At 39.6% G+C, this 27334-nt stretch overlaps 2 protein-coding genes across 18 annotated transcripts; one reads left to right on the top strand and one right to left on the bottom strand.

Moving 5' to 3' along the window:
* The first annotated feature begins 1942 nt into the window (after nt 1–1942).
* On the top strand, nt 1943–7988 carry LOC148697924 (uncharacterized). Its single transcript, XM_088690298.1, has 2 exons — nt 1943–3377; nt 7918–7988. Exons 1-2 carry the CDS (start codon nt 1955–1957, stop codon nt 7986–7988), a joined length of 1494 nt encoding a protein of 497 aa, XP_088546424.1. The 5' UTR covers nt 1943–1954.
* An 11235-nt stretch (nt 7989–19223) lies between these two features.
* On the bottom strand, nt 19224–25120 carry LOC137715154 (exosome complex component RRP45A). 17 transcript variants are annotated; one of them, XR_015960699.1, is made up of 10 exons: nt 24522–24928; nt 23803–23898; nt 23595–23709; nt 22491–22571; nt 22210–22398; nt 21557–21822; nt 20890–20948; nt 20029–20322; nt 19596–19691; nt 19224–19519 (listed from the first exon to the last, which is right to left on the bottom strand). XR_015960699.1 is itself a non-coding variant. In XM_068454389.2 (8 exons), the coding sequence occupies exons 1-8, from the start codon at nt 24866–24868 to the stop codon at nt 20084–20086; spliced, it is 1377 nt and encodes a 458-aa protein (XP_068310490.2). In that variant the 5' UTR covers nt 24869–25120; the 3' UTR covers nt 19908–20083. The 17 variants fall into 17 exon arrangements, 2 of the variants coding, with proteins under 2 accessions (XP_068310490.2, XP_068310487.2); XR_015960706.1 differs by having other exon boundaries at nt 19224–19351; nt 19596–19699; nt 20063–20322; XR_015960703.1 differs by having other exon boundaries at nt 19224–19351; nt 20063–20322.
* Nucleotides 25121–27334: the final 2214 nt, after the last annotated feature.

Here is a 27334-nt window from a genome sequence, read left to right as displayed (position 1 = left end):
CTAGCTTGTTTTGGGAGATTCTAAGCTTGTAGTTGTGTTTGTGAGGTTCCCAGGAGCTTGGGAGTGGTTCGTTGGGTGAATTTGGACGTTGGGAAGGCTAGGTTCAAAGTTGGCCGAACTTTGATCGTTGTTGCAGGTATGATCGTGTGGTTTTTAGGCCTTAAAACTAGTCTAACGTTGTTCTACTAGTCCTAGGCTTCATTTTGGTATAAAGAACGTGAAAAATGGTTGAAAAACGAAGGAGAAAACAAGGTTTGAAAAATTCCCAGTTTTCCGGCGACGGCGCCGGCGACGGCGGCGGCGCCGGCGACGACGACTGGCCGGAGAAGAAAGGGGAATATTCCGTTAAGTTTAACGGAATATTCCTAACGGCAGTGACGGCGTCAGTTAGGGAATATTCCGTCAGGATAACGGAATATTCCTGACGGCGTCAGTTGACGCCGTCAGTGTGCAGTGCACGTGGGCCGCGCGTGGGGGCGCGTAGGTCCGTGCGTGGTCAGGCGCGTGGGGGCGCGTGCGTGGTCCAAAAATTATTTTAAAAATATGGGTGTGATCCTGAGGTTGTGTAGATCACATTGGTATATTCAATTGTCCAATTTGAGCAATGTATGAGAAGTTATTACGAGAAGTTGCATAGGTGCTTTTAAATTAATGTTTTCGTAACTTTGTCGCGTATAGGTGATTCGTTTTCCGAGGACGAGCGTACGCACTCGAGGCAGGGGGGCTACGACCCTTCTAATTATCAGTGAGTGGGCTTTTGTTTTCCGTATATACCTATATACAGTTATATTCCCAGAAATTAAATAGAAAATGTTATTTGTTTTATGCCATGCATTATATGAATGTTGTTTACGCATCATTGCATGTATTATTGGTGATATACATACATATATACATGTGCATTTGGTGCGGTGGATGCACAGGTAAGTGCTAGGTAAGCGGTATTCAGGTGGTTATGCATTCCTGTTTATTATGCAATAGTAGTTTGAGATGCTTAGAGAGTTCATAATCTGCACCCCCGGTGTTAGTGCTCCCGCCCGAGGCCAGGGCCTAGCCTTCACGTGTATGTTCACCAGCACCGCATGCTCGCCTTGGATCCAAGATAGGTGCAAGCCTGTCGTACAGACCACATTAGGTGGTTCCGACTTGTAGGTGACCCGCGATTTATCGCCCAGCTTCACGTGATCGTAGCACTAGAGCATACATATATATTACACCCAGCTTGTCGTACAGACCACAATAGGTGGTTCCGACTCGTGTGCAGATTCAGTGATTGAGTTGAGCGTGGAGCTCTATCTACAGCCGTACAGGTCACGTTAGGTGACTCCCGGCTGCTAGATTATACGATATTGATGTGATTTACGTTTGAGCATTTATATTTGATTATGAGTTTCAGAATGGCATATTATGGAGCATGAATGGCATATCATGGAGCATGATTGACATATCTATACATACGTATATATGTTCATTTTCTGGGAAGTATACAGGTTTTACGGCGAGGGGTTAGAATGTATTTTGCTAAAGAGTTTTCAAAGAGCTTTGTTTTTGCCCACTCACGCTTTTGTTTTTGCGCCCCTCCAGGTTCTAGTGGTCTAGCAAGTTCGGTGGTTTATCCCAGAGGGCGTCCCGGCATTTCTGACAGACACTCACCATTGTAGGGTCACCTTCGGGTGTACATATGTCGTATCTTTTCCTTTTGGACTGTCGTAGACTTGCTCTGAATTGTGTCTCACATACACTAGTACTTTGTATGCTTTTAGGTTTTTAATTATTCGTACTTTTATATTACTATCTTAATAGCTTCCGTACGCGCACATGGTTACGTCACCTTCGTGTGACGGCCAGCACGCCCTGATCTCGGTCGGGGTGTGTCAGCTTGGTATCAGAGCCTAGGTTTGGCAGTCCTGTGTCTTTGTGAGTATTCTAATAGTTGGTGTCTTCTGTCAGAATCATGCCGCCTCGTCGGGAACCACGTCGCTCAGACGAGCCTAATTTCCCTGATCTTACTCAGTTGGGGGAAGTGATTGCTACAGCCCTTCAAACAGTGATGCGCCCTCCCCAGAGGACTCCTCTGGAGACTATGTATAACTTGAAGTTGGATAAGTTTAAAGGTAACGAGGGTCATGAAGGTGCAGAACGTTGGTTGGAACACATAGAGAAGACTTTTCGTGTGTTACATAACCAGGGGAACCTTCCTATGGAAAGGTGGGTTGAGACAACGTCATGGTTTCTGGAGATGGAGTCTGCAGCTTGGTGGGAGCAAGAACTTCGTATGTTGACTCCAGCTCAGAGAACCGATTGGAATGTTTTCAAGGATGTGTTTCAAAGGAGATTTGTACCCCCTGAGTATATCGACCGTAAGAAACAGGAATTCACTGAGTTGAAACAACGAAAGATGACGGCTAACGAGTATTATCGTAAGTTCACTGATTTGTCTCGTTACTATCCTGATGTCGCTGGTAATCCGGCGGAGATGCTTCGTCGTTTTCGCTTAGGCACAAAGAAGAAATGGCGTTCTATGGTGACTACTACTCACTGTGAGTCCTACCAGGAGTTCTATGAGATACTATTGAGGGTTGAGGACTCAGAGAATATGTCAAGTGATAGTGACGAAGAGAAAAACGGCAATCAGAAGAAAGACGACAAAGGAAAAGGTCAAACATCGCTTGGGCCTCGTCAAACTCAGAACTTTAAAAGGGGTGGTGCGAGTTCAAGTTCGTCTAGTGGTGGTTTCAGTGCCTCTGGACAAGGACGCGGAGGTAGGTTTTATGGAAGTGCTCGAGGCCAGAGACAAGGTGATGGTGGCCGAAACCGAATTCCATTTTGCCGTAGATGTAATAACCGACACTTCGGCGAGTGCAGGCAGTTTAGCGGTGGTTGTTTCACGTGTGGACAGGTGGGACATAGAGCGGTGAATTGTCCCCAGAGTCAACAGCAGAAGCCGCAGCAGACCTTTATGCCGCCACCTGCACCGATTCGGCAAATCCAGGGTCCGAGTAATTATGGTCAAGCAGGTAGAGGTGGTGCCTATCATTATCAGGGTGATGCTGTTCCCTATGCCCCGGGACCGTATCAGTATCCCCAGGACCCGTATTCACAAGGTGGTTATCCCTTATATCCCAGCAACTACATGCCGTATCCTCCAGCTCCAGTTGGTGGTTCTCAGTGGTACCAAGGAGGACAATATCAGCAGAGTGAGAATGCCACTAGTAGTGCAGGATCTTCGAGACAGATGGGTCAGCCCAGTCAGGGGCGTGGAGCTCAAGGTCGCGGTGTTCATGCGAGCAGAGGTCGTGGTGGACGACAGCAGGGCCAGGGGCGTATTCACAATATTTCCCTGCAGGATGCTCAGAACAACCCGGACTTGATAATGGGTACGTTAAATATTCTTGGTTATTTTGCTAGAGTCTTAATTGATTGTGGAGCTACACATTCCGTTATTTCTCATACATTTGCTCAATTGACGCAACCTCGCCCCACACCTCTAGGGTACGATTTAGAATTCGCTATGCCTAGAGGAGAGAGATGTGTTGTAGATTGTATGTACCCAGGATGTCCAGTGATAGTAGAGGGTGTTGTTATGCCCGCTGATCTAATCCCGTTAGATATTGTCGATTTTGATGTGATATTGGGCACAGATTGGTTGCACTTCTATCGTGCCAACATTGATTGTTACGGGAAAGTAGTTACGTTTCACCGTCCTGGATTACCTGAGGTTACTTTTGTGGGTGAGCAGAGCGGAGTAAGACATGGTGTTATTTCGGCTTTGCGAGCGAAGAAGTTGTTGTCTAAAGGTTGTCAGGGGTATCTAGCTCATGTGGTGCTGGAAGAGACCGTTCCTAGCAGAATTGAGGATGTGAGAGTGGTTAGACACTTCCCTGATGTTTTTCCTGAGGATTTACCTGGTTTACCCCCAGATCGAGATGTGGAGTTCAATGTTGAGTTGCTTCCAGGTACCAATCCTATTTCTTTAACTCCTTATCGTATGGCTCCTGCTGAGTTAAGGGAATTAAAAGTGCAGTTACAGGAATTAGTGGATAAGGGATTCATTCAGCCTAGTACTTCACCTTGGGGCGCTCCAGTGTTGTTTGTGAGAAAGAAAGATGGAACTTTGAGGCTGTGTATCGACTACAGACAATTGAATCGGGTGACGATTAAAAACCGTTATCCATTGCCTCGTATCGACGATTTGTTTGATCAGCTGAGAGGTGCTTGTGTATTTTCTAAGATAGACTTGAGGTCTGGGTACTATCAGCTGAAGATTAGTAGGAATGATGTTCCTAAGACGGCGTTCAGGACTCGTTACGGTCATTACGAGTTTCTGGTTATGCCATTTGGGTTGACGAATGCACCAGCAGCTTTTATGGATTTAATGAACCGGGTATTCCAGCCTTACCTGGATAGATTTGTTATTGTCTTCATTGACGATATTCTGGTGTATTCTAAGTCCAAAGCGGAGCATGTCCGACATCTTACTTTGGTGTTGAAAAGGTTGAGAGAACACCAATTGTATGCTAAGTTTACCAAGTGCCAGTTCTGGTTAGATCAAGTCGCATTTTTGGGGCACATCATTTCTGCTCAAGGTATTCTTGTTGATCCTCAAAAGGTTGCAGCTGTGGAGAGTTGGGAGCAACCACGAACCGTCACTGAGGTGAGAAGTTTCATTGGTTTGGCGGGATACTATCGGAGATTCGTTAAGGATTTTTCGGTAATTGCCTTGCCACTGACGAGGTTAACAAGGAAAGATGTTAAGTTTGAATGGAATGATAAGTGTGAGCAAAGTTTCCAGCAGTTGAAGCATTGTCTGACCAATGCACCTGTTTTGGCACTTCCGGACGATAGTGGTGATTTCGAGGTTTATAGCGATGCTTCCTTGAATGGTCTGGGATGTGTATTGATGCAGCATGGTAGGGTGATTGCTTATGCTTCGCGGCAGTTGAAACCCCATGAGATGAATTACCCTACACATGATTTGGAATTGGCTGCTATCATCTTTGCGTTGAAGTTGTGGAGACATTATCTTTACGGAGAGAAGTGTAGGATCTTCACAGATCACAAGAGTCTTCAGTATCTCTTCACCCAGAAGGAACTAAATCTTCGTCAACGGAGGTGGTTGGAGTTGCTCAGCGATTACGATTGCACGATTGACTATCACCCAGGTCGTGCGAACGTAGTGGCCGATGCACTTAGCAGGAAGTCACGGGGCCGTATTAATGCATTGTACGCTAGTCGTATTCCTCTTTTGGTAGACTTGCGTGCTACGGGAGTAAGGTTAGAAGCAGAAGATCGAGAAGTGGCATTACTTGCTAATTTTCAAGTTAGGCCAATCTTAGTTGATCGGGTGCTTGAAGCTCAAGTAGCTGATGAACAGACTCAAGAACTAATTCGAGCTCGAGATCAAGGAAGGAGGCGAGACCTCAGAGTTCGTGATTCTGATGGCATGTTGATGTTAGAGGGTAGAATGTTCGTGCCTAGTAATGTGGAGTTAAAGAAGGAAATTCTCGATGAAGCACATATCTCGGCTTATGCCATGCACCCAGGGGCAACTAAAATGTATCATACCATTCGACCATTTTACTATTGGCCGGGTATAAAAAGGGAGATAGCTGAGTATGTGAGCAGTTGTGCTGTTTGTCAGCAGGTTAAAGCAGAAAGAAAGAAGCCGTTTGGATTGTTGCAGCCGCTTCCCGTTCCAGAGTGGAAGTGGGAAAATATCACTATGGATTTTGTGTACAAGTTGCCGCGTACACATAATGGCTTTGATGGCATTTGGGTGATCGTTGATCGGCTCACTAAGTTGGCACATTTCATTCCAGTGAGAGAGAAGTATTCTTTGAACCGGTTAGCGGAATTGTTTATCTCAAGGGTTGTAAAGTACCATGGTGTCCCTGTAAGTATTGTCTCGGATCGTGATCCACGATTCACATCGAAGTTTTGGGTAGCTTTTCAGGAAGCTTTGGGTACGAGACTACTTTACAGTACGGCGTATCATCCACAGACGGATGGACAGTCCGAGAGAACTATTCAGACCTTGGAAGATATGCTGCGAGCATCAGTGTTACAGTTCAGTGATGCTTGGCACCAGCGATTGGATTTGATGGAATTTGCTTACAACAACAGTTTCCATTCGAGCATTGGCATGGCGCCATTTGAAGCCTTGTATGGTAGATCTTGTCGCACTCCGTTGTGTTGGTCAGAGGTTGGCGAAAGAGTTTTAGTAGGTCCGGAGATTGTTGAGGAGACTACTCAAAATGTTCAGGTAATTAGATCTAACCTGAAAGCAGCTCAGGACAGGCAGAAAAGTTTAGCAGATAGACATGCTACGGACAGAGTGTATAAGGTCGGAGATTGGGTATTTCTGAAGCTTTCACCGTGGAGAGGTGTTGTGCGGTTTGGAAAGAAAGGGAAGTTGAGTCCCAGGTACATTGGACCGTACACGGTCACAGAACGAGTTGGTGAGGTAGCTTACAGGTTGGAGTTGCCTCCGGAGTTAGCTAAAGTGCATAACGTTTTTCACGTGTCTATGCTCCGACACTATGTTGCCGATCCGTTACATGTGATACCTCCTCAACCGTTAGAGATAAATCCAGATTTGACGTACAACGAGGAACCGTTAACGATCTTGGATTGGAAAGAGAAGGTTCTGAGGAACAAAACAGTGAATTTGGTGAAAGTTCTGTGGAGGAATCACTCGGTTGAAGAAGCGACATGGGAGACAGAAAATAGAATGAGGGACTTGTATCCTAGATTGTTCTTTGACCAGTAAGGGTGTATTTTGGTTGTTTTGAATTTCGGGACGAAATTCTATTAAGGAGGGTAGGTTGTAACATCCCGTCCCGAAACTAACGAGACGTACATTTAAAATGACAATTTTACCCTAATTTGTTTGTATACGTTAAGTGTTGTGTAGTGTGGTGTTGTAGGACCACACACACACTCACACCTCACCCTCACTTTCCCGGGATTCCCTCCCTCATTCCCTCACTCTTTGTCTCTCTGTCTCTGTCTCAGTCTCTCTCTCTCTCTCTCTCTCCCCGAGTTTCCTCTTCTTCTTCTTCCTCTACACACGGCCACACACACAAACCAACTCAAACCTTCACCAAACAAGAAACCAAGACCACCATCGTGTTCGTGGAGCTGAGAGGAGTTCAAGGGTGCCATTTCCAGGTAAGAACTTTGACGTTTTCACGTCGATATCGCTTTGGCCGATTTGAACACTGTTCATGCACAATTAATCTAGCTTGTTTTGGGAGATTCTAAGCTTGTAGTTGTGTTTGTGAGGTTCCCAGGAGCTTGGGAGTGGTTCGTTGGGTGAATTTGGACGTTGGGAAGGCTAGGTTCAAAGTTGGCCGAACTTTGATCGTTGTTGCAGGTATGATCGTGTGGTTTTTAGGCCTTAAAACTAGTCTAACGTTGTTCTACTAGTCCTAGGCTTCATTTTGGTATAAAGAACGTGAAAAATGGTTGAAAAACGAAGGAGAAAACAAGGTTTGAAAAATTCCCAGTTTTCCGGCGACGGCGCCGGCGACGGCGGCGGCGCCGGCGACGGCGACTGGCCGGAGAAGAAAGGGGAATATTCCGTTAAGTTTAACGGAATATTCCTAACGGCAGTGACGGCGTCAGTTAGGGAATATTCCGTCAGGATAACGGAATATTCCTGACGGCGTCAGTTGACGCCGTCAGTGTGCAGTGCACGTGGGCCGCGCGTGGGGGCGCGTAGGTCCGTGCGTGGTCAGGCGCGTGGGGGCGCGTGCGTGGTCCAAAAATTATTTTAAAAATATGGGTGTGATCCTGAGGTTGTGTAGATCACATTGGTATATTCAATTGTCCAATTTGAGCAATGTATGAGAAGTTATTACGAGAAGTTGCATAGGTGCTTTTAAATTAATGTTTTCGTAACTTTGTCGCGTATAGGTGATTCGTTTTCCGAGGACGAGCGTACGCACTCGAGGCAGGGGGGCTACGACCCTTCTAATTATCAGTGAGTGGGCTTTTGTTTTCCGTATATACCTATATACAGTTATATTCCCAGAAATTAAATAGAAAATGTTATTTGTTTTATGCCATGCATTATATGAATGTTGTTTACGCATCATTGCATGTATTATTGGTGATATACATACATATATACATGTGCATTTGGTGCGGTGGATGCACAGGTAAGTGCTAGGTAAGCGGTATTCAGGTGGTTATGCATTCCTGTTTATTATGCAATAGTAGTTTGAGATGCTTAGAGAGTTCATAATCTGCACCCCCGGTGTTAGTGCTCCCGCCCGAGGCCAGGGCCTAGCCTTCACGTGTATGTTCACCAGCACCGCATGCTCGCCTTGGATCCAAGATAGGTGCAAGCCTGTCGTACAGACCACATTAGGTGGTTCCGACTTGTAGGTGACCCGCGATTTATCGCCCAGCTTCACGTGATCGTAGCACTAGAGCATACATATATATTACACCCAGCTTGTCGTACAGACCACAATAGGTGGTTCCGACTCGTGTGCAGATTCAGTGATTGAGTTGAGCGTGGAGCTCTATCTACAGCCGTACAGGTCACGTTAGGTGACTCCCGGCTGCTAGATTATACGATATTGATGTGATTTACGTTTGAGCATTTATATTTGATTATGAGTTTCAGAATGGCATATTATGGAGCATGAATGGCATATCATGGAGCATGATTGACATATCTATACATACGTATATATGTTCATTTTCTGGGAAGTATACAGGTTTTACGGCGAGGGGTTAGAATGTATTTTGCTAAAGAGTTTTCAAAGAGCTTTGTTTTTGCCCACTCACGCTTTTGTTTTTGCGCCCCTCCAGGTTCTAGTGGTCTAGCAAGTTCGGTGGTTTATCCCAGAGGGCGTCCCGGCATTTCTGACAGACACTCACCATTGTAGGGTCACCTTCGGGTGTACATATGTCGTATCTTTTCCTTTTGGACTGTCGTAGACTTGCTCTGAATTGTGTCTCACATACACTAGTACTTTGTATGCTTTTAGGTTTTTAATTATTCGTACTTTTATATTACTATCTTAATAGCTTCCGTACGCGCACATGGTTACGTCACCTTCGTGTGACGGCCAGCACGCCCTGATCTCGGTCGGGGTGTGTCACATATTGTCATTTTTCACATATATTAATTTTTGTCTCTCTTTGAAATGTTTAAAAAGTATTGTCTCAATATAAAATTAAGTATTAAAAGTGTACTCTATGTGTAATTTTTCCCAAACAAAACGAAATATGATTGAATTAAACAAAAGGCTTAATAATAGCAATGGTCCATGAATTTTACCTCTAGTTTAATATTAATCTTTCAACTCTCATATTAGTTTTTTTAGTCCTTTAATTAATAATATGTTTTATCATTGGTCCTTTTCACTAATACCTTCTATTTTCCATTATATTTAGGGGCATATTAGAAACTTCATCCCACATCACTAAAAATGAATTTAAAAATTAGAAAGAGAGAAACAAAAGCTAAAAATACCATATATTTTCTTTTGTTTAAAATTGAAAACATGGAAATTTTTTTCGTAGTTCAATATGTAATTTGTTAGTTTTTAAGTTTTTGCTACAGTGTAATCCCCTACCAACTTTAAAATTGCATTGCTAATATTTACAATTTGCTAAAGTCCAACCATTTTCATTTGTATTTTTATATTTCAAATTTCTTCTATTGTTTTCTGAAGTTTTAAGTTAAAGTTCGTAATATATCCCTAAATTTAACCCAAAAAAAAAAAAAAATCGATGTCAGTAAAAAAAAAAAAAAACCAATGATGCAAACATTATTATGTTCAAGGATTAAAAAAAAACTAATATAAAAATGCAAAGATTAAAATTAAACTAGAAATAAAGTTCAAAACCTTTCCTACAATTAAGCCTAAGGAAAATGAAAGGACATGCTATCAAGTTAGACAAACATCTGACCTCATTGTGACGGTCTCCCCAATTGATTATTCTCCCAAATTATGATTGCAACAGGATTTAACGTGTATAACTAGACACCAGCATGTCGGAGTAGATATTAGGGAGCTCCGTCCAATCATGCTCTTTGTTTTTTTTTTTTTTTTCTTTGGGTTAAATTTTAGCTAAAAAGGCTGCAAATTTATTTTCAAATCGTAGAAATTTCAACTTCAACTATGCTCTATGATTTTTCATTTAATACTACGGTCTAGTTGTATTTTTCTTCACTAGTAAGTGAGAAGTCTTAGGTTTAATTCTCACGAAATGCGAATTTGAACCACATTATTTCTAACCTATTATGAGGTTTAGCTTACTCTCTTTGTATAGATAATACTGTTTGTTTAAAATTAAAAAAATTAAAAAAATTTAAAAAAAAAAAAAAACTATACTCTATATATATATATAGAGAGAGAGAGAGAGAGAGTATATATATTAACAAACACTAGTATCTACCTCGAATCGTACTTAACTTATCAATCAGAATGCTATGGTGGAACCGCAGGGGCTACAAGGTGAAAGCATTACTTTGATTCAACTAATCGGTTGGTCTATGCCCTTCATGGAGCATACAGTTCTCCCGAAAAAGACTTGTTAGAGAAGAGGGGGCTATTTCGTATCAAGGTTTGGAAGAGATATGTACTAGAAGCAACTCCTTGGCATAAGCACTAAGTGAATTCGTCCTAGGATATCCTAATTCTCTTTATGATGATGTAAGGGTCAGCAACAACTCCTTTTGGGGGAATAAGGAATCAATCCTTTACTTTCCTAGCTACCAAGCCCCTTTTCAAACCCTTGCCAGAAGGATGAAAGGAAAGATTTCGAGAGCTACTTCGCGAATATTGTGCAAAGGGTAAAGGGAGGTTGTCTGCGCACTTTCCAGAAATGATAGAACTATACTGCAGTAGCGCTAAGGCAATAATGTCTTACGATCTAGATATCCCTGTGGAGAGGGGTGGGAGACTGGGCTAAGCTTCATGTTGGGCTAGCCATAATAATGTGGTTTAATTTGTTTTTCACGAAAATTGAACATAAGACATCTCACTTACAAGTGAAGAGGAATATCATTAGACTGTACTACTAAGTGACACTCTATAATTTATATAGTCATAATAAATATGAACCAATAGAAATGAAGTTTTTTACTTGAAAAAGTTATTAAAAATGGTAAATAATGGATCCCTTAATGGGAAGTTATTTCTCCAAGTTCGAATTTAGACAATATTGTTGTAGTCTTTCCATCTGTTTTCTTTGTCTCTAAAGACTAACAAAAACTAAAGACCAATGGTTTAAGATATCTGTCAATTCCAACACTATGGTCTATTTGTCACCAAACACAAACCAACCCTTTAAACCCAAGACTAATGGTTTGGTATTGCTGTGCTTTGAAAAAAAACTTACTTCTGCTGTGCTGTGAGAATAAGCAGCTGTAAAATAAAGCAGCAGAGTGTTTGGTAAACTTTTTTTGTAAAAGTGCTTTTGGAGAAAGGAAAAAAAAAAAAAAAAAACAGTATTATAGTGTTTGGTAAACTTTTATGTAAAACAGTTGTGACTATGTGAAATGACCAAAAATGGTATAATACTAAATGTGCCATTAATTTATTTTTCTTAACAAATCAAGATGAATTACTAAATATACTGTTATAAATAAACAAAAGTTAGAGAGATAACCTTTCTAAGGACAGGAGCAAAGCAGGTGCAAAATATCACACTATGACTTTAGTAGTTATAACACAAAAATGATAGCAGATAAAGAGAGGGAGAGATACTGATATTATTTCTCTTGCTTTCTTTCGTAGTGCATTTAATAACAGACGGAGTGCTCTATTTATAGAGTGACTCTCGTAACTACAACCATCAAAATACAATGATAATACTTTTGAAAGTATCAAACACTATTACTCACTATTACTAAGTCTTTGGGCATTCTTTTGAGTGGGCATTCACCCACTAATTCTACAACACTCCCCCCTTGGATGCCCACATATCAACATCAGTTGCCTCATTAAAACCTTGGTCGGAAAAACCCAATGGGAAAAAACCATAACGAAGGAAAAAGAGTACAACTTTACTTGGATTGTTGATATAGTGTTAAGTATGTTTATGTTGCCTCGTTAAAACCTTGATAGGAAAAACCTTGTGGGAAAAATCCTAGTCGAAGGAAAAAGAGTACAACAAGCATGTATCATGGATGCTTCCCTTGATATTTATCTCCCCCTGATTCCGCATTCTTCAAATTTAGCTGATTTGTAAGTCAACGTAATCCGATACTCTACACTAACTTTTGAAACGTGCACTTTGGTAGAGACTTGGTGAACAGGTCTACCAGATTTTCATTGGAACAGATTTGTTAGACTTCAATAACTTTAGCATTCTGAAGCTTATGTGCACTAAAAAACTTTGGCGATATGTGTTTAGTCTTGTCGTCCTTAATGAATCATTCCTTGATTTGGACAACACAGGCTACATTATCTTCATAGATGATAGTTGGATTGTCTATCTTCAAAGGTAGACCACATGAATTCCAAATATGATGGATCATTGATCTTAACCAGGAACATTCACGACTTGCTTCATGTAAAACAGGTATTTATGAGTGATTTTAAGATGTAGCAACTAATGTTTGCTTTGTTGAGCGCCATGAGATTGTGAGTGGGCTTTATGCGGATCAGAGAGGAAACCAGCATCTGCATATCCAGTAAGGATCTAGTCATTTGTGGATTTTCTTGAGTAGAAGATATCTATGTCTGTTTGTTGTCCCACGAAGGCATCGCACAACATCTTTGACTCCTTTCCAATGACACATTATTGGAGCAAAGATATACCTTGCTAACAACTTAACTTAAAAAAGCTATATATGGTCTAGTACATTGCACTAAGTACAATGAAGTACCTATTGCACTCAGATATGGTATTTTTGGACCAATGACCATTTCACATCTTCTTTTGGACAGAATGGATCTTTCTTAATGTCTAAAAAACGAACGACCATTAGCGTGCTGAGTGGATAAGCCTTGTCCATGCCAAATCACTTCAGGATTTTTTCAATGTAAGCTGATTGGTGAACCAAAATTCCATTAGCACAATGCTCGATCTGCAGGCTGAGACAATATTTTGTTTTCCCGAGGTTTTTCATTTCAAATTCGTTTTTCAGATATTCATCAGTTTTATTGAGCTCTTGAGGAGTTGCAACTAGGTTTATATCATCAACATATACTGCCACTATAGCAAATCTAGAATTGGATTTCTTAATGAACACCCAAGGGCAAATGACATTGTTGATATATCCTTCTTTGATCAAATATTCACTGAGACGATTATACCACATTTGTCTAGATTGTTTCAGTCCATACAATGATCGTCTTAATTTGATCGAGAGCATACCTCGTGGTTTGTTAGTTGTTTCAGGCAACTTAATTCCTTCTAGGACCTTCATGTATATATCAGTATCTAATTCTCCATATAGATACGCAATGATGACATCCATAAGTCGCATGTCAAGCTTTTCTGAAACCACTAAACTTATTAAGTAACAGAATGTAATTGCGTCTATTACAGGAGAATATGTCTCCTCATAATCAATGCCAGGTCTTTGTGAAAAGCCTTGTGCAACGAGTCGTGCTTTGTATCTTGCAATCTCGTTTTTCTCATTGCGTTTTCATATGAATACCCATTTGTAACCCACGAGATTTGCATTAGGCGAAGTTTGGACTACCGGTCCAAAAACACTTAGCCTTTCCAAGGAATTTAATTCTACCTGGATTGCATCTTTCCACTTAGGACAATCTTGTCTCTGTTTGCATTCATCAACAGAGCGGGGCTCAATATCATCACTTAATATGATTTCAGTGACTACTGCGAATGGGAACATACCATCGATGATTATTTCATTCTGATCCCACAATTCATTTGTACATGCATAATGGAGATTTCTTTGCTTTCATGTACTGCTGTCTCTTCAGGGACATGTGTCTCATCAAGGACATTTTCTTTTTTTGGAAGTACAGAATCATGAATTGTGGATTTTTCATTCATTTTCTCTTCCTGAATGATTTCATTTGGATTCAGTTGTGCCCTTGTCTTTCTCTTTCGAGGGGCTGAATCTTTTGAACCTGAGGGTCTACCACGCTTCAGGTGTGCACCAGATGAATCATTCACTGCCACTTTATTTTGTCTAACAGGGACATCGTTTCTTGCAGGTGCATTTGCAGCTGGCATATGTGATTTTGTCACTTTCATAGCATCATTAAATGCATCTAGCATTTGATTGGCAATACTTTGAAGATGAACGATCATTTTCACTTCATTTTCACATTGAGTGCTACATGGATCAAAATGAGACAAGGTGGGTACAACCCATATCAACTTTTGCCGTTCTTCTGGAATAGTCTTTTCTCCCCCTAACGACGGGAAGACTATCTCATCAAAGTGACAATCAGCAAAACAAGCTGTAAACATATCACCTGTCAGGGGTTCCAAATATCTAATGATATATGGTGAATCAAAACCCACATAAATTCCCAATCTACTCTGAGGTCCCATTTTAGTGCATTGCAGCGGTGCAATAGGCACATAAACAGCACAACCAAAAACTCGTAAATGTGAAATGTTTGGTTGATGTCCAAACACGAGTTGTACTGAGGAGTATTGGTGGTTAGCTATAGGCCTCAATCAAACCAATGATGAAGCATGTAAGATGGCATGTCCCCATGCAGAAACTGACAATGTTGTTTTCATGAGCAAATTGTGAGCTATTAACTGAAGCCGCTTGATCAATGCTTCTACTAAACCATTTTGAGTATGGACATGAGAAACAGGGTGTTCAACATCAATGCCCAATGTCATGCAGTAATCATCAAAGGTTTGAGATGTATATTCACCAGCGTTATCAAGTCGAATTGACTTAATGGGATAATCTGAGAAATGTGCTCGCAACTTGATTATCTGAGCAAAATGTCTCGCAAAAGCTACATTCCAAGTAGATAAGAGTCAAACATGTGTCCATCGGGTAGATGCATCAACCAAAACCATAAAATATCGAAATGGTCCACAAGATGGTTGAATAGGTCCACAAATATCCCCTTGAATTATTTGCATAAATGATGGGGATTCAGCATCAACCTTTAGTTGTGATGGTCTAATTACCAACTTTCCTTGAGAACAAGCCTTACAAAGGTTATCATTTGAGATAGCAATGTCTCTGCTCAATAATGGATGTCCATTAGAGTTGGTAATGATCCTACGCATCATGGTGGATCCTGGATGACCCAAATGGTCATGGCAAAGCATGTAATCTTTTGAATCAATGAACTTCTAGTTCATGACAACATGTGATTTAATTGTCCTTATGTATGTATAATACAATCCACTAAACAAACCACGCAACTTCTCCAATATACGCTTCTGGGTATCATTGAAAGTAATGCATAGATACTCCACATTTTATGCACTTTTCGTTTCAATGTGGTATCCATTTAAACGTATGTCTTTGAAACTCAACAAATTTCGAGTAGATCGAGTAGCATACAATGCATTCTGTATGGACAATATTGTTTCATTTGGTAACATAAAAATCTGGGCTTTCCCTGAGCCTTCAATTACATTTGATTGACCTAATATTGTTGTTACCCTTACTCTTGTAAGCATCAAGCTTGAGAAATACTTTCGATCACGAAGTATTGTATGTGTGGTTGCATTATCTGCAAGACAAATATCTCCACCATATCTCATGTTTTGAGAATAACCATAGCTTTTATCCATGCTTTTTGAGTAAAGGGGGTCACGGTTAAAAACAACTTAGAAATTTAAATGTCTCTTTTATTGAAATGCGAGTTTTTAAACTACAAGTTCAGAATAATAAAAGTACATCAAATATAAATGATTCAGTCAGACCAATACACTTCATTCCCCTTTTCCACAATGAAGTCCGAAACATCTAGGTAGGTTGTGTTCAACTATCCTCATAAGTCGCACACTGGATCAGGTATATCCATTGGTCTAGCTTGGTCGAGGAAATTAGTCTTGACACCATTCTCCTTGAGGGAGACTTGATATAGATCCACAAGATGTTTTGGGGTACGACAGGTACGCACCCAGTGCCTATCACCACCACACCTATGGCAGGCTCGATCAGAGTTTCTAGGAGCATTATTCATACGAGCTTTGCCTTTGTGGCGATTTCCATTTTTAAAGCTTGGGCCTGAATTTTGCCTTGGAATCTGGTTGTGAAACTGACCACCATGATTCTTGCCTTTCCTGTTCCACTAGCCTCGCTTATGGCCACGTCCTCGTTTATGATTATCACCACTAGAGGATGTGGCGTTCACTTCGAGGGAAGCAACATTCATTTCTGGGAATGGTGCAGATCTAGTAGGTCAGGACTGATGATTTTTCATCAAGAGCTCATTGTTTTGTTCAGCTACCAAGAGCACAGATATCAGCTTGTTGTATTCAGTGAAGCTTCGCGCTCTATACTGCTGCTGCAGAAGCATGTTAGAGGCATGAAATGTGCTGAAAGTCTTTTCCAACATATCTTCCTCAGTAATGGTATCCCCACAGAGCTTCATCTAAGAGGTAATTCTGAACAACGCAGAATTGTACTCAGCCACTGACTTAAAATCCTGGATCCTTAGGTGAGTCCATTCATAGTGAGCCCTTGGAAGAATCAATGTTGTTTGGTGATTGTATCTATTTCTCAATGCCTTCCAGAGAGCTAACGGATCTTCAACCGTTAAGTACTCGCTCTTTAGTCCCTCATCAAGATGGCGACAAATAAAGATCATGGCCTTTGTCCGATCTTGAGAGGATGAGCTGTTTTCTTCCCTAATGGTATCTCCAAGATTCCCTGCTTCCAGATGGATCTTGGTATCTAGTACCCAGGTAAGATAATTCTTCCCAGTAATGTCCAGGGCAGCAAAATCAAGTTTTTCCAAGTTCGCCATTTTCTTTTCTTTCTAAAAGAAAAATAAGATGCGTAAGAACTTGCAATAATATGTATTTCTGGAGGAATATAGCGTTAGAACTTCTGGTTCTTCCAAATTTTTCATTTTGATCTTCAGGCCAAAAATGATAAGCACTCGAAACTTTAGGCTCGAGATTTGCATGATTAATGAGAAGGGCGATTGTACCGCACCATTCTCATCGAAACAAGCATAGGATGGGCGATTATATCCGCACCACTTGAACAGCAGAAAAATTTTAATATGCAGAGCAAGATATAATCGATTTAAATATGTAGAACAAGGTGGACGATTATACCGCACATCCTAACATTGCAGTAAAATTAAATTTGCAGCTCAAGATAGACGATTGTACCGCATTATCTTTAAACGTAGTGAAAATTAAATTTGCAGCTCAAGATGGACGATTATACCGCACCATCTTTGATTACAGTAAAATTAATATAAATAAACACTGGGTTAGAAACCAGGAACTACACCAAACAAGAAATCAAAGATATAAGTAACTGTTAAATTTAGAACGAGAAGCGGACATAGTGCTAGCAATTCATCGCGATGGTGCATCACGCAGATGAAGCAGAAAAAGAAGAAGAAGAAGAAAAACAGGAAAAACATTAAAGGAAGCATTTTTTTTTTCTTTCTTTCAGTGAAGGGAAATGTGAACTATTTAAGGTTAGAGAGTCGTGCTGATAACGTATTATAAATAGACAAAAGTTAGATAGATAACCTTTCTAAGGACAGAAGCGAAGCAGGTGCAAAATATCACACTATGACTTTAGTAGCTATAACACAAAAAAGATGGCAAATAAAGAGAGGGAGGGATACTGATATTATTTCTCTTACTTTCTTTTGCAGTGCATTTGATAACAGACAGAGTGCTCTATTTATAGAGCGACTCTCGTAACTACAACCATCAGAATACAATGATGATACTTTTGAAAGTATCAAACACTATTACTCATTATTACTAAGTCTTTGGGCATTCTTTTGAGTGGGCATTCACCCACTAATTCTATAACATATACTTTAAGTTTAAAAGAAAAATATTTATAAACTTTATCTTAAACATATAACCCAACGTTTAACAAGAAATCATAATTCAACGTTCAACATATAATCCAACATTTATGCTGCTTCACGTTTTCTACTTTTTTTCAAATCTCATTTTTGCTGCTTCACATTATTAGCTTTTTTTCACCAAAAACTGTGAAAATAAGTTGTTTTTAAGTGTTTACCAAACACCTTTTTAAGCTCAGCTTTTTTTTATATCCACTTTTTATAAAAGCACCTCAATACCAAACCAATACCAACACACCTGCTTCTTTAGTCCGCCTACCCTCCTCAAACTTCAATCCTCCATTGACCCCACCCCGACCCTAATCCCTCGTCCAACCACAGCTGCTTCTTCAGTCTGCCTACCCTCCTCAAACTTCAATCCTCCATTGACCCCACCCCGACCCCAATCCCTTGTCCAACCGTTGATTCCACCGCCTCAGTGAGACTGACAATGACGAAATATGAAACTATGCATTATTGACGTGGAGGCAGCCGACTTTTGTGGCAACGAAGATCACGATGTTCAATAAGTCACGGGAGCCCGTCCTCGTCAATTGTCGCCGTTCACGACGGAGGACGAGAATTTGCTATTATATTATTATAGAAGAGTGGGATTGGTGGTGGTTGTCGAAGAAAATGATTGGTGGTGGGGTTGGTCCATTGGGGTCGCCGGAGAAGAAAAGCCATGCTAGGTATGGTGGGGAGGATTTGCAAACTTGATGGAGGAAGAAGATGAAGTCTGTTTGGTATTGGGTAAGAGAAAAGGGTGTTTGGTTGCTTGGTTATAAAGAACAATACTTGGCTATTCAAAGATGAGTAGAAACTCTTACTCAAAACTCTTAGTGTTTTAATCACAAAGCTCTGTGCTTATGATCAGAATCGTTCATACTATAAATCATACTATAAAAATCATTTATGCAAAAAATAAATTAAAAACAAATGAACGGTATTGGTAAAAGCATAACGAACCGTTTATGTATTTGTTATAATATATTAACTATATGACCTTAGTTTTAATTAATTTTTTGCAGAAGCAATCTTTATACGGTGATTTATAATATTGATGGTTCTAATTATAAAAATAAAGTTATATAAATTGACAACGAACAATTTTGAAATTTTTTAAGTAATCAAGTATTATTCGGTTATAAAACATAAACATCTAACACATGTCTGTGTTTTTATTGGGCCACACAACTTGGTGAGTAAAATGAGTACTGCCAAGCATTGTCCAAAATGATACAGTTACGAAAATGTGCCCTTAAATACGAAATTTTTTGCAGTGTGCCGGGAAATCAGTGGTCCAAAGTTTGCAAATACAATGGTTGCGTAACCAGTTCGATCAATGCCATTGATATCGAACTGGTTATGATCTGCCAAATCACATGAACCACACCAACCTTAAACGTCAACTAAATTAAGGTAACAGTCATTTTCTAGTGTGCAACAACAAAATTTGAGTGATTCCAGTAAACCTCACTCATGTACAATTTGCACTACAAACCTACAAAGGGCAAACAAAACACGAATACACTGATCCGCTGCATGAAATGAATTGCAAGCATTTAGTCGAGCCAAATTTCGAGGATTGTAGACAATCATCTACAGTATCTCAACTTGTCATATATGTATCCCCTTGCTTCACCTTGCAGTCAACCACAGACTTGATCAACTCCTTTTGCCTGCAACAAATTCCATCGAGAAGTGCAACACCTATGTTTCTTCCAAGCAGCAGGATCACAAAACAATCATTTATGCATATATAATAGCTTTCAATTAGCATGAAACTGGGAAAATTATCATAAAACAAAATCCTCCTTTCACCCAAGCATTTGAAAGCACATATTCACTCTTCATAATTATATTATGAACATCAAGGAAACACATTGCAAGCACTATTTAAAAAGGTTTTAGAAAATATACTAGGGGTTCATAAAACACCGAAATGCATTTTTCAAATAAAATATTTAATTTTCCTAACATTATGAGTACAGAAACGAGGTATCCTTGCTTTCCAAAATTTAGCTATCTACGTTCAAGGCATACAGACGTGCATAAGAAAATATGTCCACATAACACCATACATGCCATGAGCAGAAAGCCATCTAGCTTGGACCAGTAGAGGAGCCCTTCTTTTTCCTGGGTCTCTTGTTCTTGGGCTTCACAGCATCCTTCAAGGTTTTCTCTCGAGTTGTTCGCTCTGCAGTTTCAGCTCCCTCAATGGGTGAAGGCATTGGATTAATATCTTCAGGAGGTTCCTCCAGCATGGCTTCCCGAGTTGTTTCCTCACCTTTTGAGTCCTCGGGTTTCTTATTAGGCATTGACATTCCTGCATGCATCATGCCTAACATGGATGAGAATTCTCTCCATCTATTATATATATGTGCATGTGCATGCATAAGTATGCATCGGTGACTAAATGTATGTAAATAAAAGTCCTCCCCTAAGTATGCATCTATACAAGAGCTTGTAAGTATATGTATGCTGTAACTGGAGCACTTAGTGACAATAAATAAATAAACATCGTATGAATTAGTAAACATTCTCATTACGTCAGACCAAAAAAAGCGTATGCTCAATAAAAAGTAAATTGTGTACAGTAGTACAATGCTAATTTGTGTCTTGAGATATCTTTTTTCTTTAATTGGGAAGTTCGATGCAATTTCCTACAGTTCGGGTAGACAAAAAGGGCAAAAAAACAAGATCTAACGTAGATCCTTTTCGTTTGCAAGTCCTAACCAATTAATTTCCCCATTTGTATGAATTAATTCCACATTCAACAAGGATGAGCAATTAAAGTAACATCATAATTAGTCTTATAATCTCTAGGATGAGCTATAGGAGTGATAAAAAGCAGCAATATGTACAATGGTACTTTCTTTCTCATATAAGTGATGGCATAAAATAGTACCATGTGAAGCTAGAGAAGCTTTTAAAAAATCTGAATCAACACCCTTTGAGTAAGGATCCCTGAGAACAAAGAAAAACAGATTAATATTGAAAAAATATAAACAAACTAGTATAGAATAAATCAATAGGGACATTGAAGCCTCCATCTCTCTCTCATTGAGAAAATCAAAACTGAAAAAACCCAATGCATATGGAAACTAAGAAGTCTAACCCAGAAATTGACCCCAGGTTCTACATTGCAAAAGGAAAAGAAAAAAACTCTTCACTTAATTACTTCTCCATGTGCAAATTCTCCCTAATAAGAATACAAAAGAGGACTTTTGGATGACCATTTTGGAGTGCCAAAGACAGTTCCTTTTATTAATGAATTTTCTTTTCACTTGGCCTGGGTCCGCAACTGCTTCTACCCCAGTCCATTGAAAATTAAAATGGTTCTCCAATCATTTGCTAAATTTGTTCTCTTAAGGCATTTTTCTTTAAGTACAGAAGTTCAGTAAAATTTTAAGAAAAGAATGCCCACTTACAATGGGGGATATACAAAAGAGGAGTACTATCAATAGAGGACAGGAAGCACAAAGCAAACAGGCAAGTGTCCGCTAACATCCAATCTTTTAAAGCCATTTTAACACATTCATTGGTCCTAAATTTTTATAAGATTGGAACCATACCAAATTGAGGAGCCTCCAATTAAATCCTTCGCATCTTCATTACCCTTATTAGTTTGTTTTTTGTCTGATAATTTAGTTTCACCTTCAGCACCCTCACTTTGATTTGCAACTCCTTCCTCAGACATCGTCTTTAATCCCTCCATATGATTAACAGAAGAAGAGTTTTGCTGCACACCTATATTAGAAGCACCTCCATCAACATCCATGGGAACAGAAGTATGGCGCTTGATCTTCCGTAATGCTCTTTCTGTATTGTATGAATCAACCTGCATTTGAATTGGAGTAGAAAAACTAAGAAAGGAGCCAAAACGTGAGAATACTGATACACATTTGACCAGATACCGCTTTTCCTGATGAATGAACATATGAAGTTATATCCAAATATATATTTCAAGTCAACACTTCTTTAGTCAATTCTGATCATAAATACTTTTTAAAAGAGACCTTTAAAGAAATACTGATGACAAAATGTCACTGATGTGTTCTTCAGAGACAAAATGAGATTCTGTTATTTGCCTCCTACAACAGTCATATAGATGACAGATACCAATTCATTTTATAATTCCAGAATTATGTAAAGCGTTAATATCTTTTTCAAGTGAAAGAGAGCAACTCAAGTATTCAAAGACTGTTTCATAGAGAGAAAACCTCACCGCCTTCTTGATCTTTTCTGTCATAGCACCAGCCTTGACAGAAGCAATTCGCAAACATTGCATTATAACACTTTGCAAGACACCCTCCCCTCCAGCTTTTTGAATAGCACAAACATCTCCATTTGCATTAATTGTCGCAGTCATTCGCCCCCCCATAAAAGCCTCTTCCTCATGGGTTGGATCTATCACCTATGTGGCATTGAATAAAGTCAGACAAAAGCCTATAACCGCTTCTAAGTTCTGAACAAATACAAACGTTCAGAGAGATAAATTTTGCTTACCACACTACTCTCATAACTGAAGAATGCAAAGGTTACTGCTATAGGGAGATGATGTATGATTAGATGAAGAGGCTCCCTCTCCTGTCACATGGCCATACGTAAGAAATAAAAAAGATTTAAGATTATTCAAGTTATAAGGTATAGAAGTAATAAATCTCATCAACTTTCTTCCATCATTTTGTTTCTTTTAACGTGCACACAGTTGGACATTGATGAGAATAGCATTTAGACCAATATGCCCATGTATATCTCCCTCTGTTTAGATTCACAAAGTTCATGACCAAGTGTCAAAAAAGTGTTAATTGATGTTTATTACCACAATATACAGGTCTTCTGGTAACTTTATAGGTTCAGATTATTGCACTTCTTGGTAATGAATCTTTTTCCACTGTTTTGTTTGGGTCTAGGTCCGGTTTGTTAGTAGAAATCCTCCGTTTCCAACTAGGCATTTCTCTTCAAGAAACTTTACAGTCCACAAAGAAATTCAATAGGACTTGACTTGAGAATCTATGGCCTTGTTTGGGATCTAGGATTGGATTGGAATGGCCTAATTTCAAGGTATGTTGAAGGGAGAAATTAAAAACATTAAGTCCAACTAGAGTATAGAAGATTGATTACTCATCAAGGAAACTTATCCATTCTAATTCTCCCTAAATGGTAGGATTAAAAGGGCTGAATTTCCTTCATGTCTAGTCCCTCCTAATCCCCTCCAAATGAAAATCCATTCACTTCCACCTTCAATGTACCTTGAAATTAGAGGATTATCCACTCCAATCCAATCCAAGATACCATACAAGACCTATCTAAGATTTTGTATAGTATATCTCTAAAAAAGCCAATGAAGACCACACTCTTAAAGTGTTCTGGTGGAGCATTATTCTTCCTATCTTATTTTCTCATTTCTCTTGTTTCTCTTGTTTCTTTTCCATCTATAAGTGTTTTCAAACAGAACCAGCCCAACATCAAAATCAAGTTTATCACCACAAATCCCCATGACATTTTTAACAAATCTTAATACTACACCTTTAAAATCATCAGCACTGAATATTTTTTTATCTCTCAACAAAGACACCCTTAATTATTCTCTGAAAGAGAGTAGCTAACCTCAGGTGGATGTACAATCACTTCCTGACCATCTTCTCCCCCCAAGGAGATTTCAGGCCTCCGAAACGTCAACAAAGCAGCTAATGCCGCAATGTTAGCAGCATCAATAAGGTTACTGTCCACATTTTATTTCTATAAAGTTAAACGTCAATATATACACGGGAAAATGAAACAAAATATAAATGCAATATCCAAATAAACAGCTTACCCTCCATTATCTAAAATATGGAGATCAACACGGATAGCCCAAACTAACTTCCCCGAAAGAACACAAAGTGATTCTGTATCAACTGCTCGGCTTTCCCTGCACATTTATTTCTAACCCTTCAAAATGCATTCATTTTATGCACAACCAAACAGTCACATATACTTCTTTCTTGTTTTCCATTACTCAAATGAAAGAATCCTTAAGCTTAACTACGCTAACTATAATAAGCATGTCTAACTATAATAGAGAAAAATTAAAAAACATTATAGATGGATTCTAAAATAGTAAATTAGAAGAATCATCCCGACAACTATAAGTTTTATAAATTACAATAAAAAGAACACTTTAAGAGCTCAATTGGCGGAAATATAAAAACTATCATTTGTCCACTTGTCACGCTCTAATTGATTCTTAGTTGTGAAATTCGTTTTAGTGTCACATAGTAAGTTGGGTTTTTCTCTAAAGTATTGAGTTTGAAGTGTTTTCTCTAAATTGTAATGCTAGTATCAGCGGCCGAGCTCATTCTAAAACAAATTCGGCTTATATGTGAAGAGGCCCCTCCTAAAATGAATTAACTAGGTACTAAATCACTAACTTTTTCTCTGTAAAACAATCACGCATAAATTAAAAAGAAAAAAATCCATACTTTAGGAACACACAAGGTATTGCTCAAATTAAAAGTACCGCAATTCGATAACCAAAGAAGGGAAGGAATTAACCTAAGCCCGCGGTCGATTACGCGGCCGAGCTCGACGGCATTCTCACCAGGGCGGCCTGGCTCAAAGGAGGGGTCGGCCATTGGGGAGAACTCGGTGAAGATGGAAAGAGTGCCATCATTGGGCCTGTCGCGGTAGGGCTGGACAAGCTGGGCAATGACGATGGCCATTACGTGAGTTTGTCCCAGCTGCACCTCCGCAGAGCCCTCGTCTTTGCCGAACTTGACGGTGAGGTTACGGTAATCGAAGGGGCGGCGGCCATCGGCTCGGAGGTCCGCAAGTAGAGCGGTCTCGATGAACTTCTTCTGGTTCAGGGTTAGATGCGATGCGTTCGCTAATCTCTGCTCCATTGGAGGGAGAGTCAGTGAGAGGTTCGTTTTTTTTGTTTTATTTGTTATTTGCTAGGGTTTTAGAGAATGACAAGACGATGTAAACGACGTCGTCACCAAGCCTGGCTTTGTTGAATTGAAGGGGCCCGCCTCACCTCTCCCCTTCCCCACGAACTCCCGCTGGAATGATTGGGCCCCGAATGATTTCTACGTTTTCCGAAAAAATTATCTAAAATCATTAAGGGAAAATACGCCTCCACAATTGGATGAAACGTGGAGGATCTGGGTCCTTTCTCTTTTAGATTTTTTATCATATTGTTTAATTTTTCTATTTTCTTTTTGTCGATCATGAGGATATCTTTAGGCCGGTTATCGCCGCGCCTAAAGGACTCCTCAATGTATTGTTTGGTCATTAAAAAAAGAAAAAATGGCTTCATCCGCAGTGCAATTTTTCATTATATCTGGATGGCGAGATAATTCTATCTTGAAAAGAGACGCAGCCTGGTCCCGGAGTTCTCGGAGCCGAAGATCCTTCGATTCAAACTCCAGTTATCTATTATATTCTTCTTGTGTTACTTGCGATTTCAAGTTTCTTTGCACGTAGTGCCAGTAGTCTCCTTTTTTGTCCAACTGAATAAAGATTTAATCCTTGTCTTCGAGAGGTAAGGACGCTTCTAAACTTTTTTTCTACAAACCTCAGGACAATATTGAACAATTCACAGTGTGCTGGCAATTTTGACATCTAAAAAATATGATATCAAATTATTTTTTAAGGTTGATCTCAGTTTACTATTATGAAGTTTCTTAGTTTTCAACATTTGATACATCAAGTTTTTTCGTCCTAGTTTGGTACCTAATTCATATATACATTAAATTTCTGTTAAAACATTGCTTAACTGATGATGTGACACCCACGTGGACAATAAATGGGCGTCACATGTCAATACGAGCCCACATGAATATTAAAAATTAAAAACAAAAAATTCTCGAAGACTCTTACCCAAGATATCTTCTAATCCTTTCACCCCGACTCCCAATTTTTCAAAGCCCTTCTCCTCTCTCTCGACTCTTCTCCCTTTGCCTCCATTCCAAAATTTTGTTGAATTTAGATAATTGTAAGTCAGTCTAATAATTATTTTTCAGTGGTTGGTCAGGAGGGACAACAACCTAGTTTTTGTGATACTTTAAGTTGTTAGATAAAACAATCTTATGTGGGAAACACTATTACTTTCATACAATTGACAAATCTTAGTGTTAATAAGGAAAATCTATAGGACATTTGTGTGCTACTTTGTGGTGTTCTTTGAATCCTATCAAATTTATGGCACTGTGTCGCCAAGGATTGTTATTTATAATTACTTATTTTTCTATTGTTTTCTATTTCTTGTCTAATTAGTGTGGATGCAAATTTCTTCCTCCTTGATCTTGGACAAAATTGCACCTACAAAACAAATAACACCTTAGGTCAAGGCCAAGAGCCTCACGCGCCTATGATGAATTGGGGGTGGGTGGGGGGGGGGAGGAGGGGGGAAGGGGGCTTTGGCCGAAGAACCTCCAATGTCAAAGTTAGAATTTTGAGGGAAAAGTGTTTGGAGAATTTTGAGTGTTTAGCAAGAGTGAAGACCTAGGTTTTTAGAGGAAATGAGGTTGAATATATAATGCATGGTCGGCCCCCTTTGGGAAGAAGGTGATCCGCCCCTTGCGAATTTTTTGGGTGTAATTGGTAATTTAATTGACAATTAATATATTAATTAGGTAATAAATCTATTAATTGACTAATTAACATAATTTTAAACGGAATGTTTTGGGGGTTACCTTGTGGAGAAGGTATGATGAGGATCGATGAAATACGTTTGAAAATAAATACCTATTTGGGCATTTTTGACTTGATTGAAGAATGAGTGTCCACTGCTCGTGCGTAGGAATTCTGGTGTGCTTTAAAGGTAATTTTGTCATTTTCACCCAAAAATCCACGTGTCACCTCTTGATTATTTTTGGCTCCACAAGTGCCCCCACACATGTTGGGTTGCTTGCAAAAAAGGCAACTGGTGTAGAGATTTTCTTGCTTTAGGAAACTTAAGACTGCTTCCTTATTTTTTTTTTTTATGTTGATTCCCTCTTTAATAGGAAATTATATCCTTCTAGGAAAGGGAAATAAATTTCTCTCAAAGCCTATTTAAGTCCACCTTAAGTGGGTTATTAAATCAACTTTGGAGAGCGATTTATTCTACCCTACAAGAGAGCTTAGAAAATATTTGTTCCCCCTCCTCTAGCAATCTTCTACATCTTGCCCGTGCAAAGGATCATCTTTCATTGCTTTCTTCGTCTTCTCCGCACCGTACCGAGGTAAGAAAACAATTAATTTTCCTTGTCTTCTTCTTGGATAGTGTTGTCGCGGGGCTACCGTTGAGGTGGTGCAGCACGTATGCTGGCAGGGGCCAGGAGTTAGCTCAGCATGGGCTGATGAAGTGTTGTGGTAGGGACCAC

Source organism: Pyrus communis, chromosome 3, assembly GCF_041283825.1.
Source record: "Pyrus communis isolate YQ-2024b chromosome 3, ASM4128382v1, whole genome shotgun sequence".
NCBI lineage: Eukaryota > Viridiplantae > Streptophyta > Magnoliopsida > Rosales > Rosaceae > Pyrus > Pyrus communis.
This window is presented reverse-complemented; position numbering and strand designations above follow the sequence as displayed.

Excerpts from the sequence above, each read along its gene's own strand:
- LOC148697924 (XM_088690298.1), top strand. The coding sequence starts at position 1,955 with ATGCCGCCTCGTCGGGAACCACGTCGCTCAGACGAGCCTAATTTCCCT. Across the intron at positions 3,378-7,917 it reads CAACCCGGACTTGATAATGG|GTGATTCGTTTTCCGAGGAC; the intron begins GTACGTTAAATA and ends TGTCGCGTATAG.
- LOC137715154 (XM_068454386.2), bottom strand. The coding sequence starts at position 24,868 with ATGGAGCAGAGATTAGCGAACGCATCGCATCTAACCCTGAACCAGAAG. Across the intron at positions 21,823-22,209 it reads CAGAAAAGATCAAGAAGGCG|GTTGATTCATACAATACAGA; the intron begins GTGAGGTTTTCT and ends ATTCAAATGCAG. Across the intron at positions 20,949-21,556 it reads ATTGGAGGCTCCTCAATTTG|GGATCCTTACTCAAAGGGTG; the intron begins GTATGGTTCCAA and ends CTTTGTTCTCAG.